At 38.8% G+C, this 18,617-nt stretch overlaps 1 protein-coding gene across 10 annotated transcripts in view; it reads right to left on the bottom strand.

Annotated features, from left to right (window-relative positions):
• The window catches only part of ikzf1 (IKAROS family zinc finger 1 (Ikaros)), an 87,874-nt gene that overhangs the window by 24,121 nt on the left and 45,136 nt on the right, over positions 1–18,617 (bottom strand). For 9 of the 10 annotated variants that reach the window (XM_059972467.1, XM_059972466.1, XM_059972465.1 and 6 more), the window contains 2 exons: positions 2,168–2,428; positions 1,404–1,571 (listed from right to left, as the gene is read on the bottom strand). In XM_059972467.1, the coding sequence (XP_059828450.1) occupies positions 1,404–1,571; positions 2,168–2,428 (429 nt within the window). The remainder of the gene's footprint in view (positions 1–1,403; positions 1,572–2,167; positions 2,429–18,617) is intronic. The other variant, XM_059972468.1, reaches the window with a different exon arrangement.

Consider the following 18,617-nt stretch of genomic DNA (forward strand, 5'->3'; position numbering starts at 1 on the left):
CCTGGGTTCACCAATCAGTGAGACCAGAGATCATTGCTTAATGTTTGGGGTCCCATCATTGGCAATTCTGGAGTTTAAGGCCTAGTGTTCAATGATTGGCATGCTCTGAGGTTGACACTGAGGATTGATGCCCGAAGTCCAGAAGTCAATGTCTGTTGGCTGGAGTCGGGTCAGCAAATCTCTGTGAGTTTGCTGGAGAGGCCGAAGCCCGCTGTCAGCAAGCCTGAGTCCATGTTGGAGGCTGGAGGCTTGAAGTCCGGCCTGGGTTTAAACGTTTGTGTGTGTGCGTGGGTGGGTGGGAGGTAAGGCACTTGTGTTTGCACTTGTTTTGTTGCCTGCTGTGGTCTGTGTTGTTCTGCTGAGCATTGTGGGTATGCTATGCTGATGCCAGAATGTGTGGTGACCCTTGTGGGCTGTCCCCAGCACACCCCCATGTGTGTTGGTTTTTAATGCAAACAACACGTTCCACTGTATGTTTTGATGTACTGTACACATGACAAATAAACCTGAATCCTTTATCTATTGTGCTCTAATGTAGATACCCTTCTCACACAATTTTTGAAGAAAAAATTGAAGAAAAATCAATAATTTTTCTTCTGTGAGCTAAACACAATTCAGAACTAGAACTTACTTCTGCATAACTCACCTCAATTATGCATTGACTTTTAAAGCTATTTCACATGAAGCCTACCCATGATCCTGACTCCCCATGTGTGTTTACACAGGAACCTGAATAATACCTTAGTTATGCCTTAATACCTTAGCATATATCCTTAGTTCAGTTCATCCAAAGCTCTGCAGCTTTTCCTGGCTTGTGTCAATTCCTACTGATCCACCAATCTCATGTTCACTGACCTCTCCTGTCTCTCAATTCAGCAACATTTCAAACGACTCAAATGTTACATAGGCACCATGCCTGATGCTTAAAGACATATAAAGTAAAATTAAGTTTATACCTCCTATTGTTAAATAGCACCTAATGTAATAGTTTTGCTAATGGCTTCATTAAAAAGTGGTGTGTGGAACAAATTTTATAGAAGTTATCTGATCTCTGTTGGGTCATCTGTACATAAATTTTAACTGGTCTCAGTACAGTGAATCAGGAAATTCAGGGGAAATAAAAGAAAATTAACTGTAGATCAGAATCAATTCAAAGGCTGCAAGAAGTTTGGAAATTACTGTCTCTCAAATTTCACATTGGCTGTTAATTTGTCCTCCGCACATCATTTTAATGAAAGGTAATGTCACATTTAAAAGAATGCAGAGGGGGTACATTATGGACATAGTAAATACTTCTCCATATTATCAGCAACACTAGATTCTAGGTTTCATTTTCTTACTGTGCCCCTTTTTGACCATTAGGCAAAGAACTTAATGCACACAATATTGACAATTATACCCACCAGAATGAGTCCGCAGATGACCCGAAAGTGCATCTCGACGACGGCAAGCATAGTTACAAAGATGGCACTTGAACGGTTTCTCACCAGAGTGCAACTTAATGTGACGAAGTAGGTTGCCTTTTTGAGTAAAAGACGCACCACACTGACTGCACTGGAAGGGGCGTTCCCCTGCAAGGCAGAGCATATTTATTAGCAAAAAAATATATCGTTAAGTGTGGAATTTCAGAAAAAAAGATGTATCTTTGCTGCTGTTCTTTAATTTCTGCCAGCTGCACATTTGATATAACATGAGGCATTCAGACTAAACTTGCCAGTTTCTCAACGCTTCAGTGGCTGGGTCAATTTGATCTGAAAAATCTATTTTTTTTTATATAAATCAAAATGGCACATCACAATGAAGATTCAAACTCATTTAAATGGAGTGTCTGCATCATTGTGTGTTAAGAGTTGCTCTTCCTGATCAGCAGTTTCCAAATAAACAGATTTGATTTCTGAATGTTGTGGCATGTTTTTTTTAATTTGTCTTTTCCAATGGTTCTTTAAAAAAAAAGAAATGCCAATGAGCAAGCAAAAAAAGGAAACTTATTAAAAATACATTTCAGGCTCTGACTTTAATTTGTGCATCACATTCTTATTTTTAATGTGAAGCATTGTACTATTTCGGTTATGATAACTTTGGAAATGACATGCAAAAATGCGGCATAGTAAAACCCAAATGAAAGTGATGAAGGTAAAAAACAGAAAAAAGCGGTGCCTGTTTTTACCAGTGTGGCTACGTTTGTGCACCATGAGGACATTTGGGCCAATGCAAATTATTCCACAGATATCACACTTCAGCTTGCCATTTGGAAGTCGAATGCCACCAACTCCAGAAAATGCTTTGTTGCCTTGGCCATTGTGTGGTCCATTCAATTTAGTCCCAGATGTATCTATCATACGCAGGTCTTCAGCACTCTCTTCACCATTTGTGTCACAGGCTCTTCCATTCTCTTCATCACTTGGAGTTTCTACTTTAATAGAATTTGCTGGAAGAAATAAAAGGCAAAATATAAATAATGTAGACTTCTTGGCCGGTGAAATAGAGACAAATGATAATTTGAACACAGGAGAGGAAGACAAGAAAATATATCACTTTTTAATGCGCTATTCTTTAGAAAAGTTTAGAAAAAGACGATTAACGATAAGTGGCTAAATCATTAAAGTTAAATTGATTTATTAATGATAAAATATAACTAATATAGAGATTAATTGTCTGCTGCATGCTACCAGTCAGTGTGGGTCTGTGCAAAGAGAATAAAAGTGGAGCTGATGGGCATGTGTGAGACAGAATAAGTCACACAAGTATGGGGAAATAAAAAGCCAGAATACAACTAACTGTATTACTCTCCTGGGAGTCAGCATGGACCTGATGGATCAAGCAGCCACTTCCCATATCATCATTAGCTTAAGCTATCAGAGATTCATCTGTGTACTACAAGTCTAGAATGACCAACTTCAAATAGACTTGAACACATTTGTAAAACTTCATCAAATAATAAAAAGAATTTCTGGCACAGGTGCAGTTTTTACACAGTATTCCCCCAAAGAACAAGCAGAAAATTTGTTGACATGTTTTATCTCTTAAAATTATTTTGTGCATCAAATAGGAAACAATACCAGAGTCAGGAGCAACTTCAGCAATCTTATTTAGCTTGGTTGCTAATTAAGAGCTCTAAGGATATGCAATCCCTTTCACTAAAAAGGCAATGTCAAATAACTCCAAATGTTTCCTGGAAGATAGGAATAGCTACAAATGATTTCTTCCATAAATTGAAACAATGGCACCTTTAAATCATAGTGATTCTAATTTTGTAGTCTTCTGTTCCGAGCATAGCTGCAGTTTCATATCCAACATGAAATGAGCTGTATTTAGCTAGCTTATCAGCAATAACTCTTAGCATACGTTTCAAAAAGAGTACTCAGGTCTCCGTCTTTCTTTAGGTTGATGCCATTGTTAATAATAAAATGAATTAATAATTAAAATGTTATTATCAAAAATAATTGAAAATACACCAATTATTATTACATTTTGAAACTGAATTACATCAAGTTCAGGGCTCTGATGAAAAAAATAATTCTTGAGAATAGGGAGAAAAAAGGGGTCTTTTCCGGGCAGCTGCATTCAGCATATTTAAAGATTTTTTTTCCATAATTCATTCATTCCAGTGTATCTCTAACCTATGATACACTATAGAACACTTCATACATCTTACAATTTGAAATTAGTTAATACACCTTTCAAATGATGGTTCTGAGAGCCACATTTGTAGCTACCAGAAAAATACATACTTTGGAAGATGGAACAACAAATATATAATGCCAGAGCTTATTAAATCCTATCATTCTTATAGTTTTGCATAGTAGCCTTTCCAGGTACTGCCATCAATATTACAATCAAACTGACAGACTTCAATTTGCATATCAAATCAAATAAATTAAAAACTCAATTGCAATATATTCCAGCTAAAATATTAACCCTTTTCTGTTACATACTGACTGATCCATTGCGCATTTAAATGGAGTTTAATTTTGGATATGGTTCAGAAAGGATGCTCTGTGTTACTATCAATCTACAGCGAAATACAGTCGATTTGAGTTTCATTGTGTTTCCAATTTCAATTGTAACTAACAATTAATTAGTTTCAATATTCAATTTAATCTATCTGAATAATTTAAAAATACTTCACTGTAAAAATAAGCTAAGTTATAATAATCATTGAAAAATAATGTAGAATGGAATCTAAATAAACTGTTTTCATCATAAAACATAATAACAATTCTCCCTTCCTGTATCAACACCTAAAATGAAACCTCTTATAACAAACTGGGAATACAAATTCTCATTTTTTCTTAATTTTTTGTTGAAGGAATGTAAAGGTAGGTTCTGAAAATCAAAACTCATGGATCATTTTAATAATCATTTACATAAAAGTCTTCATAATTATATTTCATAGCAATTCAGTTTAACTTGATTTATAATTTTAAGAATGTTATTTTCAATTAAGAGCAACTGAAGCCATAATTCAATTCCACTGATAGGTATGCTTTCACATCTTCTCATTTGTTGCTTATGAAGAAAGAGACTCAAATTGTGCAGTGATATTAAACAAGCCATTTCTGTAAAGTGGCCACAATAATAATATAATTAAAACGCCAAGACTTCTAAAAAAAAAGTCAGATACATGCTGTCAACCAACTATCTGTACTGCTCCTCAGAAATGTAAAAGATAACATACATCATGGTAGGGATTTCACTGAACACATTTAAAATCCAAAGAGATAATTCAGTATCAATAATCCCAAAAGGAAAATCCCATTGATTTTCTTGTCACTCTATTACCCCAGTGTCCACTACTTTGCTCCAGTTGTTTCCCAATAATGTATTCCCAATCAGCTGACCATATGACTGTATATTTTGAGGATTTAGCTTTAACAAAAGTCTATTTCACTTAACGTCTATTTCCAGAAATAAAATCAGAACTACTTGTTAAACTCTTCCAATTTAATGCCTTGTTGTAGAACAGAATATGAATTTCCAGTCTAAATAAAGAGTTTAAAAGTTCAATACTGTACTAGGTTGAGTGATTTGTGATGATCATTTCGTCATTTTGTAATTGATGTATAAACTGGAATATCTGAGTACAAGTAAACAAATCAGTTCAGAACTCACTTTTCCAACTACAGTAATAACTGCTTCCCTTCCTCCACCACTGCATTGTAGGAGGTGCCACACCTCCCCTTTTATTCACTCTTCTCAACTGTCCAAAGTACCAAACACTCTGGCAGATGAAGAGGTAATTTACTTGTACTTACTTTGTATATGCTCACAACATATAACAAGGCCATTCAGCCCTGCTTTAGACGTCTGTTAAAGCTTTCAAATATTCTGAATACCTCTGAATTTTTTTTTTTGCTTTCAGAAATATTCAAAACCAATTGAAATTAAATAAAATCTCCAAAAATTTAAAATGAATTGAGCACTTTTAAACTGTTCTTATCCAGGTCCCTCATTGTCAAACAGAGACTTTTCCTGCACTAGGTCTAACTGGGCACATTTTCGGTGGGCAGATCTCTCAAACTATTGTGAAATTCCAGCACGTTTGTTCTATGCTGATGGACTCTAGGAGAATTTCAACAGCAAAGTACTGTCAATAAATTGACAGCAGAGAATGGCCAGCAGTTAGTGACTTTGACGTGTGTGTAGGAATCCTGAACTTGCAGTACCTATGCTGGATAATGCCAGTAATTTAATATATAAATGTTGATGAACTCTGACTTTGGGATTTATACAATAAGGGCATGAGATGTACTTTACAGACAGCTCTTGTATTATTTCTAATATAGGCAGAAATGGGAAAAACATACCACATAAAAGTTCAGGAAATATACTCAGTGGCCATATTATTAGGTATACCTCTGCACTTGCTTGTTTATGCAAATAACTAATCACCCAATCATGTGACAGAAACTCAATGCATAAAAACATGGCAGATTGGTCAAGTGCTTCAGCTGTTGTTCAGACCAAATATCAGAATGGGGAAGAAATGTCATCCAAGTGGCTTTAATCGTGGAATCATTATTGGTGCCAGATAGGGTGGCAGTGAGCAGCAGTTCCCTAGGCAAAAACACCTTGTTAATTAGAGAGATCAAAGAAGAATGGCTAGACTGGTTCAAACTGACAGGAAGGCAACAGTGACTCAAATAACCATGTGTTACAACAGTGGTGTGCAGAAGAGCAATTCTTTAGGCACAGCAAGTTGAACACTGAGATGGTTCTGCTACAGCAGTCAAAAACCATGAACATACACTCAATGGCCACTTTAAAGTGGCCACTGTGTCTTACAGACTTAATTACTAGGGGATAAGTGTGCAGAAAATTGAAATTTAAATAATCTGAAATTTAAAATATAAGTATATTAGCCATGCGCTTAACAAGTGTTACAATTCTAATCTTTAAACTTATCTTTAAGTTAATTGATAGAGTAAGATATTCAGTCTAACAACAATTGTGTCGGATTATGCAAGTTCAGCAACCAGGACAGGTACATTGCTGGCAGAAGCAAGAAGGATTAGAAGAGGGGAATGATAGAAGCTTCCTTAATTAAAGAGCGCAATTAAAGCAAAGGGTTAAGATTATGCTAAGAGTTGCGGGAACACATGCCAATCCTCATCAAGGGATCATCTGTGGAAAGGGTAAGCAGTTTTACTCTTGGTGCAATTACAAAGTAGGCTACATTTTATTAGGAGTTTGAGAGCATGTGGTATGTCGCCAAAGACCCTGGCAAATTTCTACAGATATACTACTGAGAGAATTCTAACTAGACATCACTGTCTAGTTTGAAATGGTGACTGCAGAGGATCAGAAAAAAAGCCAATTCCATGATGGGCACTAGCCGCCGCAGCATCAAGAACATCTTCACAAGGCAATCCCTCAAAAAGGTGGCATCCATCACCCAGGTCATGACTTCTTCTCAATGCTACCACCAAGATGCCTGAAGATACACACTTAACGTATCGGGAACAGCCATCAGATTTCTGAATAGACAATAAATCCATGTACACTACCTCACTATTTTTTCTTTGTTTTGCTCTATTTTTGCACTATTTATTTAATTTTTATACATTTCATTTTCTAATTTAGTTTTTTAGTATTATGTATCACAATTAACTGCTGCTGCAAAAGTTAAGAAATTCCTGACATACTGTATGCCGGTGCTATTAAACCTGATTCTGATTCACTGATGGGTTTTTGGTAGGAAAAAGGAAAGCAATGAATTTCAGTTTTAAAGTTTGCAATCAAAATAGAGATGCCTGTGAACTTTCTAAGGGTGGGAGGTGGTGAGACCAACTATAAAGTACAGGAAGTTGTGACACCCTCCCTCGGCAGCTTCATTTAAGAGGTCAGATGCAAAGAACTGTGGTGGGATTGAATTCTACTACTTTTCCTTTTCCTATTCTATACACCCTCTTCACTTACAGCTCAGTTCAGATGAAAGATCAAAGTCTTTTGGGTAACTTTACATAGTATGAAAGGTTACAAAAATTTTGTACTTTATTTTCCATGCATGTAATGCATGCAAAATACAAGAATCAAAATGTCACAAGTGGAAGACCTTTAAGAAGGTCTTAAAGAGCATTAAGGTGGATGAGTCCTCGGGCTTGACCTAATGCATTCTTGGACCTTGTGGGAAGCTGAAGAAGAAATTGCGTAAGCCCACACAGAGATATTCAGCCACAGGTGAGGTTTTGGATTAGCATATGTGGTAGCTTTGTTGAAAAATGGTAGCAAATCATGTCTGGAATACACAGGTCAAACATGATGATGAGTAAGTTGCTGAAGGGGACTCTGAGGGACAGAATCTAACAACATTTGGAGAGATGGTCTAATCTGGGACGTTGTGAGTGGGAAGTCCTGTCTAACAAATCCCTTTGAGTATTTTGAGAAGGGAACAAGAGGGTAGATAAGGGTAGGGCAATGAGTGTTGTTCACATGGAATTTAGCAAGGCCTTTGACAAGGTCCTCCATGGCAAGCTAGTGTGGAAGGTTACATCACATGGTTTCCAGGGAAAGACAGCGGATAGCTGGGACCTCACATCCAACACATCATTCTCCACAACTTCCACCATTTCCATCTCCAAGGAATCCTACTACCAAACACATCTTTACCTCTCTCCCTCTCTCACTGCGTTCCACAGGGAACACTCCCTTCCGTGATTCCCTTGTTCATTCGTCCTTCCTCACTAATCTTCCTTCCAATACTTAACCCTGGAAGTGGCCAAGGTGCTACATTTGCCCATCTACCTCCTCCCTCACCTCCATTCAGGCCCCAAACAATCCTTCCAGGTGAGGCAACATTTCTCCAGCAAATCTATTGGGGTCATTAATTGTGCTTGGTGCTCCCAATGTGGCATCCCCTAAACTGGCGAGGCCCTTCATAAATTGGGGAACCACATCATCGAGCAACTCTGCTCCATCTGCTGAAAGTGAAACTTCCTGGTGGCCAAACATATTAGTTCCCATTCCCACACATCGGTCCATAGCCTCTTCTTGTGCCACAACGAGGCCACCCTCAGGGTAGAGGAGCAGCACAGTGTATTTCTTCTGTGTAGCCTCTAACTGGATGGTAGGAATATAAATTTCTCCTTCTGGTTAAAAAACTCTCTTACTAGCCCCTTTTCTATTCCCCACTCTGGCCTCTTGCCTCTTCTCACCTGTCTGTCACCTCCCCCGGTGCCCCTCCCTCACCTTCCCCTATGGTTCATTCTTCCCTCCTATCAGATTCCTGTTTCACCTGTCCTACCTACCTATTGTTTTATAACTAACCTCCTTCCCCTCCCCTACTTTCTTTTAAAAAATCAGATATCATCCCTCTTCCTTTTCAGTCCTGAGGAAGGGTCTCGGCCTGAAACAAGACAACATATCTCAATGCCTGTTTGCTTATTTCCATGGATGCTGCCTGACCAGCTGAGTTCTCCAGCATTTTGTTGTTTGTAATTTATATAGAATGTGAATTTGCAGATGTTACTAAAATAGGTAGTGCTGTAGATAGGTTGTAAAAGATTACAGGAGGTATAGAAGATCATGAGGGGTATAGACAGGGTGAAAGCACATAGCCTTTCCCCAGGGAGGGGGTGCTAAAAACAAAAGGGTTTATGCTCAGAGACGAGAGATTTCAAAGTGACATCGGGGGCAGCTTCTTCACACAAAGGATGGTTCCATATTGGAATGAGCTGCTGGAAATAGTGGCTGAGGCAGGCACTTTAACAACATTTAAAAGCCACCCAGGTCAGTACGTGGATGGGAAAGCTTAGAGGGCTACGGGTCAAGCACAGGAAGATGGGTCCAGCTCACCGGGCAGCAAGGTCAGCATGGATGAGATGGGCCAAAGGGCCTACTTCCACGCTGGGAGGCTGTCAGTAAACGTGCAAACTATCTGGAGGTGTTATGGACATCGTTATGAAGTATTACTGTGTTTACAAGAAATAAAAAGGAATGCATTTTAAAAATAAAGCCAGACAAGGCTGGAAAGCCCCCAGCTGAGGCAATGTCTGTGGAGTGTAAAATAAATATTCTTTCAGGCCAATGGCTGAATTCTGATGAAGGATATTCAACCTGAAATATTAACTCTGAGATGCTGCCTGACCCAGTCAGTATTTCCAGTACAGTACTCTGGTATTTGCATTTCAGATCTCAGCATCTGCACTTCTATTTATCGGTGAAAGGCTATGATCTGTGTGTCTTCAGGAGAAAAGGAATTAGCCTTTAGGTTTCTGTCAGAGTGAGGAAGCTGTGATGACCGGGTGTTTGTGGAAATTAGGGTACGTTAACAACTGTGCGCAAGTAATGATTATCAATAGAATCAATAACTTGAGCAGATTCACAAGTTGCAACATTGAGGTACAGTTCAGAATTTCAAAGTATTTACAGCCTCCTGTCAGAATGAAAAAGTAACAGCCTCCTTATAGTGGCCTATAAAATAAAAGGATGTTAAGTTCCCCATATTATTCCCAACAAGCAGGCAAATGGTTAGGTTTTGTGTATCTCCACTATGTTCTAATGAGGCCTGCAAGGGCCATATTATGTAATTAAATGTAGTCTTTAATAATTATAAAAATAGCAGACCAAAAGCCTTTTGAGGCATAATCTTTTCTGCTTTAATTCAACAAAAATCCCCTGGCAACATTCAAGTTTGAAATCAGTAGAATAAGTAGACAACCCATACAGAAAATTATTTAAAGTAAAAAGAAATGAAACATCAGTCAGCAGGGAAGTGTTCTGGAAAGGTTACTGATCTTGCTTCAATGTGTTGCATGGCACATCTCTTAACAATGTAGTTGTAGCAGGCACACCTAAATGGCAGAACTAAACTTAAAATAATGAATACTTATGTAATGAAGAGCAATTCAGAAGAATACAGGAAAATCACTGAACAATGCTTAAGTCTAATTATCTGGATGTCACTGGCAAGGCCAGCATTTATTGCCCATCTTTAATAATGCTTGGGAACATGGTGGTGAATCACAACAGTCATTCTGCTGGAAATATCCCACAAAACCATTGGTCAAGGAGTTTCAAGATTTAGAACTTGGGTGGATGGAGGACAGGCAGTATGTTCCATAGTCAGCATAGCAAGCAACTTGAATGGGAACCTGTGGGCGATGTTTCTGTGCTGCTGCTGCCATTGTCTGGGGTCGCAGAAGTTTCAGGTTTGGATCTTGCAGCCATTGTGCAACAGTGGAGAAGAGAACTAGTGTTTAGAATGTTTCGAGTTCCAACTTCAAAGTATGTCTATTATCAAAGTGAGCATACTTTATACAACCTTGAGATTTGTCTCCTTACCGGCAGCCACAAAACAAAGAAACTGAATAGAACACATTAAAAATAAGACCCTCAAACACGCAGCGTGTAGAAAGAGAGAGGGTAAAAAACAAATTGTGCAAACAATGAAAGCAAGCAAACAGCTCTCAGAACTGAATTTCACAAATCCAGGCATCAGTGCAGCCGATCCAGAAGTCCACTAGTTTCAGGCCACAGCCTCAGTCCAGCACAGTTGAGTAAACTCCGTGGTGCAGTGAGCCAAACCATTCCCTGCCTCCAACCCCAACTCCTTGACCACTTCATCTGGCCCGAAGCTTAAACTGTCCCCACCTTGGTTGTTCCTCACTCTCTGCCACTTTGATACGCCGTTGGGCTTGCACTCTACTGATTCAATTTGGCCAGTACCTGATCTTTCCAATTCGGCTTGGCTCTTAAGTTGATCAAAGCACGGATCTTTCCTCAACTTGGCCTCGCCTCAGCTCTGCTGAATCGAATTGCCTCCAAGTCCACTCCAGCAACTTTGGCCAGGACATGCGGCAACTGCCTTGTGTCTCCGAGACCCCAGCCCACACCATAAAAATGCCAGGTTGTATAGATGGTTCAGCTCAGCCCTGAAAAGGAAGCCACAGGCTACTGTCTGTAACAATTGTTTACTAGAAAATGTGCGAATAGCAAAGCACTTAGTTGCTTTCTTTGTTTCATTGGCCACCAACAAATGGTCGCTGAACTTCAGCAGCGCCATCTTAAACTGGAAGGTATGGTGCCAAGCAAAAGGGCTAATTTGTTTTGGAAGATGCTGAATTTCTTGAGAGTTGGAGCAGAAGTTGTGATTTCTCCCTTGTACGTGCTCAAAGTCAGATACGCAGTTTCTGACCTGTTCCTCTATGTATGGTACGTACCATATGTGGCTGAGGAAGTTGAGTGTTGCCCAGGATATTGATGGTGGAAGACCATAGAATATCAATAACAGGTGATCATATTTCCTCTTGTCATTGCTTGGCACCTTCATACACAAATATTGCTTGCTGTTTCTCAGCCCATGGTCTAGGTCACAATGCAGAACAGGTACAGCAAGCAGTTTGCTATCTGTTTGTTCTGACATAACGACATATTTCAAAGCTTGTGATATTCTTATAATTAAGGACTCAAGGTCAAAAATAGGTCAGTTTGCAAGCTGCAGAAGGGATAAATTACTTTGATATCAGTGTCTTTTCAGAGTTTCTTCAGCCTTTGAGAGTAACCCATCAGAAACATTGTAAATTATTTTGGGAGGTTAAGTTGCACTCAATGACTTATACAGACTTACACCACCAACTCAAAACACACAGCCATACAACTCACATACAAATCCACCCACTCATACTCGCCCACATGTTCACACCCACCCCCACATGAGCACACACCCGCTCTCACATATATAAGGTGCATGAGAATACGGTTTAGAAATGAACGTCACTGCTGTCTGCATTCCAAAATTAGCTTTTATGGCACAGACCATGGGGGTTTTCATACAGTGCACAAGGAACAGAGCACAGCTAAATGCAAGAGGATATTTTAAAATTTGCCACTTGTTAGCATAGAGTTTTGAGTAATAAGTAACAAGAAATAAAATCTAAATCAGTGCTTCCAATTTATGACCATGCAATTTCTCTTCATTAATTTTGATTAAAGCTCATGCAATGATTCCCCATGATCCATTCTCCCATTGTGAGGAGTGTAGAGTTTAAGAACTGTCTTTTTAATAATAATATCTGTGACATGCTAATGGAAAAAAAAGTTCCTTGAAATTATCAGTAACTAAAAGCTTTGTGAGATTTGCAATAACTAATTCAACACATCTGTCAAGTATTAGTGAATTAGCAATTTTTTCCCTCATATTCGTAAAGTATCAATTACAAACACCATCCCAGGCTATATCTAGATATTTGCCCCTCTTTTTCCCTGAACGGAAATAGTAATTGGTTCACTTTGGAATATCAATTCAGTGAAAGGTATAAGATCCGAAAGTCCTCCCAACTTGAATTTTTATAGTTGTTAAAAATTATGGCATAGTTTTTATATGACCTAATGTTTGAATGCCATTTTCCCAGTAAAACCATTCCTTGTCTGCAGCAAACGTGCAAAAGAAAGAAAAGTTGCAAGCAGCCACTCTTGATTCTGAAGTGTAATAGTATGCCATTTTTGTCAAATTACAAACAAACATTACTATAAATGAAGATAGAAAATAAATATAAACATGAATGTTGCCAGACTGAACAGCAGAAAACCTTCTGCTCCCTACTTACAGCATCATTTGTTTAAAAAATACCGGGTCTTTGGAGAAGTTAAGGGAGCTAAATTAAATTATGGCTGAAGCTTTTTCCACAAAGCCTGTATTTGTGAGCCACAACAGCCACATTTGCATGAATGCATGAAGTTATTTTAAAATCAATCATTCATTTAAAAAATGACTTCCTCTGGCATTGTTTTAATTCATTTTCAGGATGTGGGTTTTGCTGACAAGGCTGGTATTTATTATCCACCCGCAAGTGGTGTGATCAACTAGGTGGCCTGCTATGACACGTCTAAGGGCAAACGAGAGTCAACCTTGGTGAGCAATGGTCATTTATATGCCACGGCTAGTAAAGATACTAAACATCCTTCATGCTTCCTGAATCAGTTGGAGTATTACAATAAACTAACAATATTCTAGGAATATCTACAATAGCAAAACTTATTAAGTCTTGCCAAAGCAACATCCTTCTCAGTCAATGGCAACTTAGAACATATCAACTGGCCAGGTTGGTGGCAGCAGATCTCTTTCAGCCAGAGATCTTAAAATGATCTTGGACTAGCTCGTCATTCAGAAGCATGGAGGACACTTGGCCACTGCTCTGTATATGATCAATTAGATTAGTACAAACCTGGAATTTGTTACCTATTGTGTAAAAATGTTGATCCACTGGAACAATCATACGTAGACAATACTCATAATTTTTGCAAGTCGCTAATACGAGTGCGCATAATTTTAAGGTAATTGAAGAAATGTATAGGGATGTCAGAGGTAAGCTCTTTTACACAGAGAGTGCTGGGTGTGTGGAACACTCTGTGGTGATAGAGGTAGATACTTCAGGGACATTTCAGAAACTCTTAGCTAGGCACATGGATAATTGAAAAATGAAGGGCTATGGAGAAGGGGAAGATTAGATTGAACTTAGACTAGGTTAAACGGTTGGCACAACATCATGGGCTGAAGGGCCTGTGACGTGCTGTAATATTTTATGGCTCTACTGTGAAAGACAAATTAATTCTAAAATAGCTTTCAGGGATTACAGTTCAATTGAATGCACCACATATCCACGTGACAAAAATAATTCAAAGAGTCTATGTACTCTGGTGCTTGAAGAAGTTTAACTTGTCAAGTTTTAGGAAATATCAGAAGGTACAGTTAGCAAGGTATGTTTCCCAGAAAAAGAGGCATTCCAATTGAGACCAAGTGGTAGCATCTGAGTATGAAAAATATTAATGTATTGCCTTCATGGATATTTCAACATAATGGACAATTGCAACATTCTGCAGCAGACATTGCCTGTGCATGTTTAACTATGTATATGCCATTTGCAAGAAACCCAACTGATTTGCTCTCCAGAAGCTAGTGAGGTGAACTAATGATTGAATTGTATACACTGTATAAAGAGGCTTTGGCTACAAATTTCTGATCAACAAAGGCCACTTAGAAAATTCAGCCTGCTACATTACTAACTGTGCAATTTCACACATTTTTATCTGGTTTAATATCTGTTTAAAATAGTGAATGTAAGAATTAGTTAAATGCTGAAAAATCATAGAACATAGCACAGCCCAGCAGAGGAAGAGGTCCTTCAACTTATAATATCTATGCCAAGCATGGATGCCCAGTCAAACTAAATCTCTCCTGCCTTCATATGATTCACATCTCTCCATTCCCTGCATATTCAAGAGTCTGTCTAGCAGCCTCTTAAATGCCACTGTTGTATCAGCTTTCACCACAGCTCCTGGCAGTCCATTTCAGGCACCCATTGATCTGCGTGCAAAACATTTGCCCCACACTCTTTCCTTAAGATTTTCCCCTTCACTTTAAATGCACCTCCTCTCGTATCTGACATTCACCTACTGACTGGCCATGCTATCGATTTCTCTCATAGTCCTATAAGCTTCTATCAGGTCTCGCCTCATCCTCTAATTCTCCAGAGAAAACAACCAAAGTTTGTCCATCCTCTCCTATAGCTTATACCTTCTAATTCAGGTATTATCTTGGTAAACTGCAGTCTTTCCAAAGCTATCCTTCCTAAAATGTGGAGGCCAGAAACTACACAATACTCCAAGGGTGGCCTAACTAAAATTTTGTCTAGCTGCAACATAACATAATGTCTTTATTCTCATACTCAATGCCACAACCAATGCAGGTAAGCAGGCCGTACACCTTCTTTATCATCTTATCAGATTGTGTGGCCAAGTACAGCTTTGAGAAATGAAAGTTTTGGCTTTGTATTTAATAATTATCAAAAGGAAATTGTGTGGTATGATTTGTCCAGTGCTCACACTGATGCAGTGCTTATATGAAACTCTCACACTATTTATGGATAAGAGCATGTAATTGTGTTTTAAACTCATACAGAGGTGAAATAGTGGGAGATATGCTCCATTATTTCTTGTAATAGCACTTGCTCTGAAATATTTTGGGGCACATTTTCTTAGTGTGTTGAGTGGCTGATGGATGTGGGTCATTCATGCCTCTAAAAACTGTTGGGATATGCTGTCCAATACTGGTTATCACCTTGGAGAGATCAGACAACCTAACTATGAAGGACTTTAGATCTTAACTTACAGAAAGAAGGCTGGGAATATCTGGAAAGAATGAAATCATCATTTCATCCAGAAAAGGGTAGGACTTTAATGTTGACATAGGTTCTCAACATTACTTTAAGACACGGTGCTACTGTTGAAATTGACTTTGTATGTGAATGGCTTTAACCATTTCCAGACTATCTCCCTACACATGGGCATCACTCAGACAACATTACATTTGTTTAGTTTGCAATGCCTGTACAGGTCAGAGTTTGTTTTCAATTCATTTTCACTGATGTGTTAAAATTTTCACTGCTACATTCAAATGCAATTTATAAAAATAAGATACATATTCAATAAGTAAAACTTCACTAAAAAGTCATTATCTAAACAGAATCTATAAACTGTAGTCACAGTTTTAAAATTGTTGTGAACATTAACAACATTTGAATCCTAAAATATGTCTTCTCATTTGTCTTCATAATTTGTATCAGAAATTCATAATGTTTTTGAGAAACATTTGGTGATATATTCAAAAATCATTTTTCAGCCGCTGAAATTTTCCATGGTAGTAATTGTAACTCCCTCTGAACACATCAAACTTGTGCTAAGGTATTTCACAATTTCCTTATTTCACACAAAAGCAACTTCATTACCCTACTTTTAGGGAAGAACATTATTGGACTGGATCTGTAAGCTGTTACAGATATGTAATTAACCCATACTTCTTCCACTAAATGCAGTCAGTATATCAAAACTGCCTCCTTATCAAACTCCATTGACTAATCGCCTCCCATGTGAATCCACCTTCAAGTTTGTTAAGCACCAGTTAAATCAAGACCAATCTGTTAAAGGCCAGGCTTGCTGCAGACACATGGGTGCATAGTATCTATGGCAGGCATTGACAAGAATTCCACAAATAAGTATGTTCTGGGAAGCAGTCCATAATTGTGCCACATGGGAGAAAGCAAGCCCCACAGGTTATCAATAGTATAGAGGAGGACACAGTCAATAGACCGGGGGGGGGGGGGGGGTGGAGATGAAACCATTTTTGAAAGGGAGCAGGATTTTCTTCAGCTATACAAAGAATGCAGTGTGAGGAGATGATGGTGATTTTCAGTGCCAAGAGTCAACCTTCAAGGATCTGGATGCAATGTTACTAAAGGCTTTATAATTTAGTCCAGGTCAGAGAATGTATGTTCAAATGCAACACAGTGGTTTTTGGTTAATTGGAGCAGCCACTTATTTGGGGCAACACTTAAAGAACAAAATCTAACTATGAAAACAGCCAGGGTTCCCTTCATTTATTTGGGACCATGATCCTGCTCCAAGGTGACAACCATTGGACACCGTGTCTCAACAGCTCTTAAAGGCATGTACTACTGCTAAATTGGGACAGGAGATTGCTGCTGAACAGCTTTGAGAGATGCATGCACTTGGGTGGCTGTTAAGACATTATACCATGCTTAGAGTTAACAGTTTTTAATTAGCGTCAGTTGCATCTACTTGTGCTCAAAAAGCAGCGATTTTTGTCACTGATAAGCAGTATGACAATTCACAACTGTGTTGCTCAATGCAGTTTCAAGTATTCAGGCTTGGAGATGCAAGAAATGGTTGGAAGTGAAAATGAAATGATCTCACTTCTTTGCCCACAAAGAATTTGAAGGTGTGATGATCATCTGAATGTTACAATGAAAATTAAGATTTGGAAGGATGCAATCACTGAACGCATTGTATGATGCCAATCTATTATCTGCACCAGGTGCCTGTGCTGAATTTGTTCATTTACAGTCACAGGAATGCAATATGGGCAAATTCTTCTGTCAGTAAGTAATAGGGACTAATACACAGTTTTATAGTACTGTAGTAGTATTGGTAGTGTTGTCATTTGTTCAATACCATTACTAACTTGCCAGCAATCTCAATAAATTGTGCTTCTTTGCATCTTCACCCATGTACCACACATCTGTGCCTTATAGTTTCCTCACACTGTCAGCTATTCATGAACAAAAACTGAATGACGCAAGCATATTATCAAATATTCGGTGAACAGCCATTTTGTATTTGCAGCAGAACTGAAGGGATTAGTAATACCATAGATGATGCTGCCATAATGAGCCACTGGACAGAAGAAGACAGTAAGATACTCAAACCTCAACCTCCTTCTCACTGCTGGTCCTCATTCCAATTTATTTTCAACAATAGAAAGGTTATGTAAAGTTGCCCTCACTGACTTATGCTCTCCTTCCTCCTTTCAGACAGGCCAATACTGACTTCAGGCCAAGAAGGCCGTGCAGGGAGAAAGATGAACGTTTCCACCACCTGGTATAACATTTACCAGTTCACCTACTAGTTTCACCATATAGTTTCACTAGTTTATTTACTAGCTCACAAACCGAAACAGAACAAAATTTGAATGTTAAATTATAATTACTTTTGCTGCAGAGACTTCAGGTGAGTACTCTGGTTGGACTGCCTACAGATTCTGTAGGCAGGGGTGCCCAATCTGGGGTCCACAGACCACTTGCTTAATGCTATTGGTCCATGGTATAAAAAAGGTTGGGAACCACTGCTACAGAAGGCGGCTGAAGGATATTGACTGACAGGTGTGCCAGCAAGCCTGAACTCAATGTATGGAGCAAGGAGAACAGAGCTTTGTGTAGAGTTTGGAGTCCATGCTTTTCTCTGAGGATCTCATGGGAGACTGTGCATATCAGCAACCCCGCAAACTCATTTCCATTTCAGCACAAACAGACGGCCACCAGTGTTGGGGTGCTGCCAGGAAGTTCATACATCATTCGCACAAGCTGTATTCTCTGCCATCCTAGTTTACATCAGTGCTGCTGTGGCATTTGAAGGGTGTTGGATGGCATTGATTCTGCCCTTCATGACATTATGAGGATTTCTGGATGCTTTTCTGGGGAAAGGCAATTGTTGTGTGCTGGGATCTTGCTGTTGCCTGTCAGCCAGCTAATTAACTGTCAGGCTACTTGTTGTCCATGTTGGCCCAGAGATACCTGAGGTTATCCTCCTAAGTTACTGCAGTCTCT

This window comes from Hypanus sabinus, chromosome 6 (assembly GCF_030144855.1).
Source record: "Hypanus sabinus isolate sHypSab1 chromosome 6, sHypSab1.hap1, whole genome shotgun sequence".
Classification (NCBI taxonomy): domain Eukaryota; kingdom Metazoa; phylum Chordata; class Chondrichthyes; order Myliobatiformes; family Dasyatidae; genus Hypanus; species Hypanus sabinus.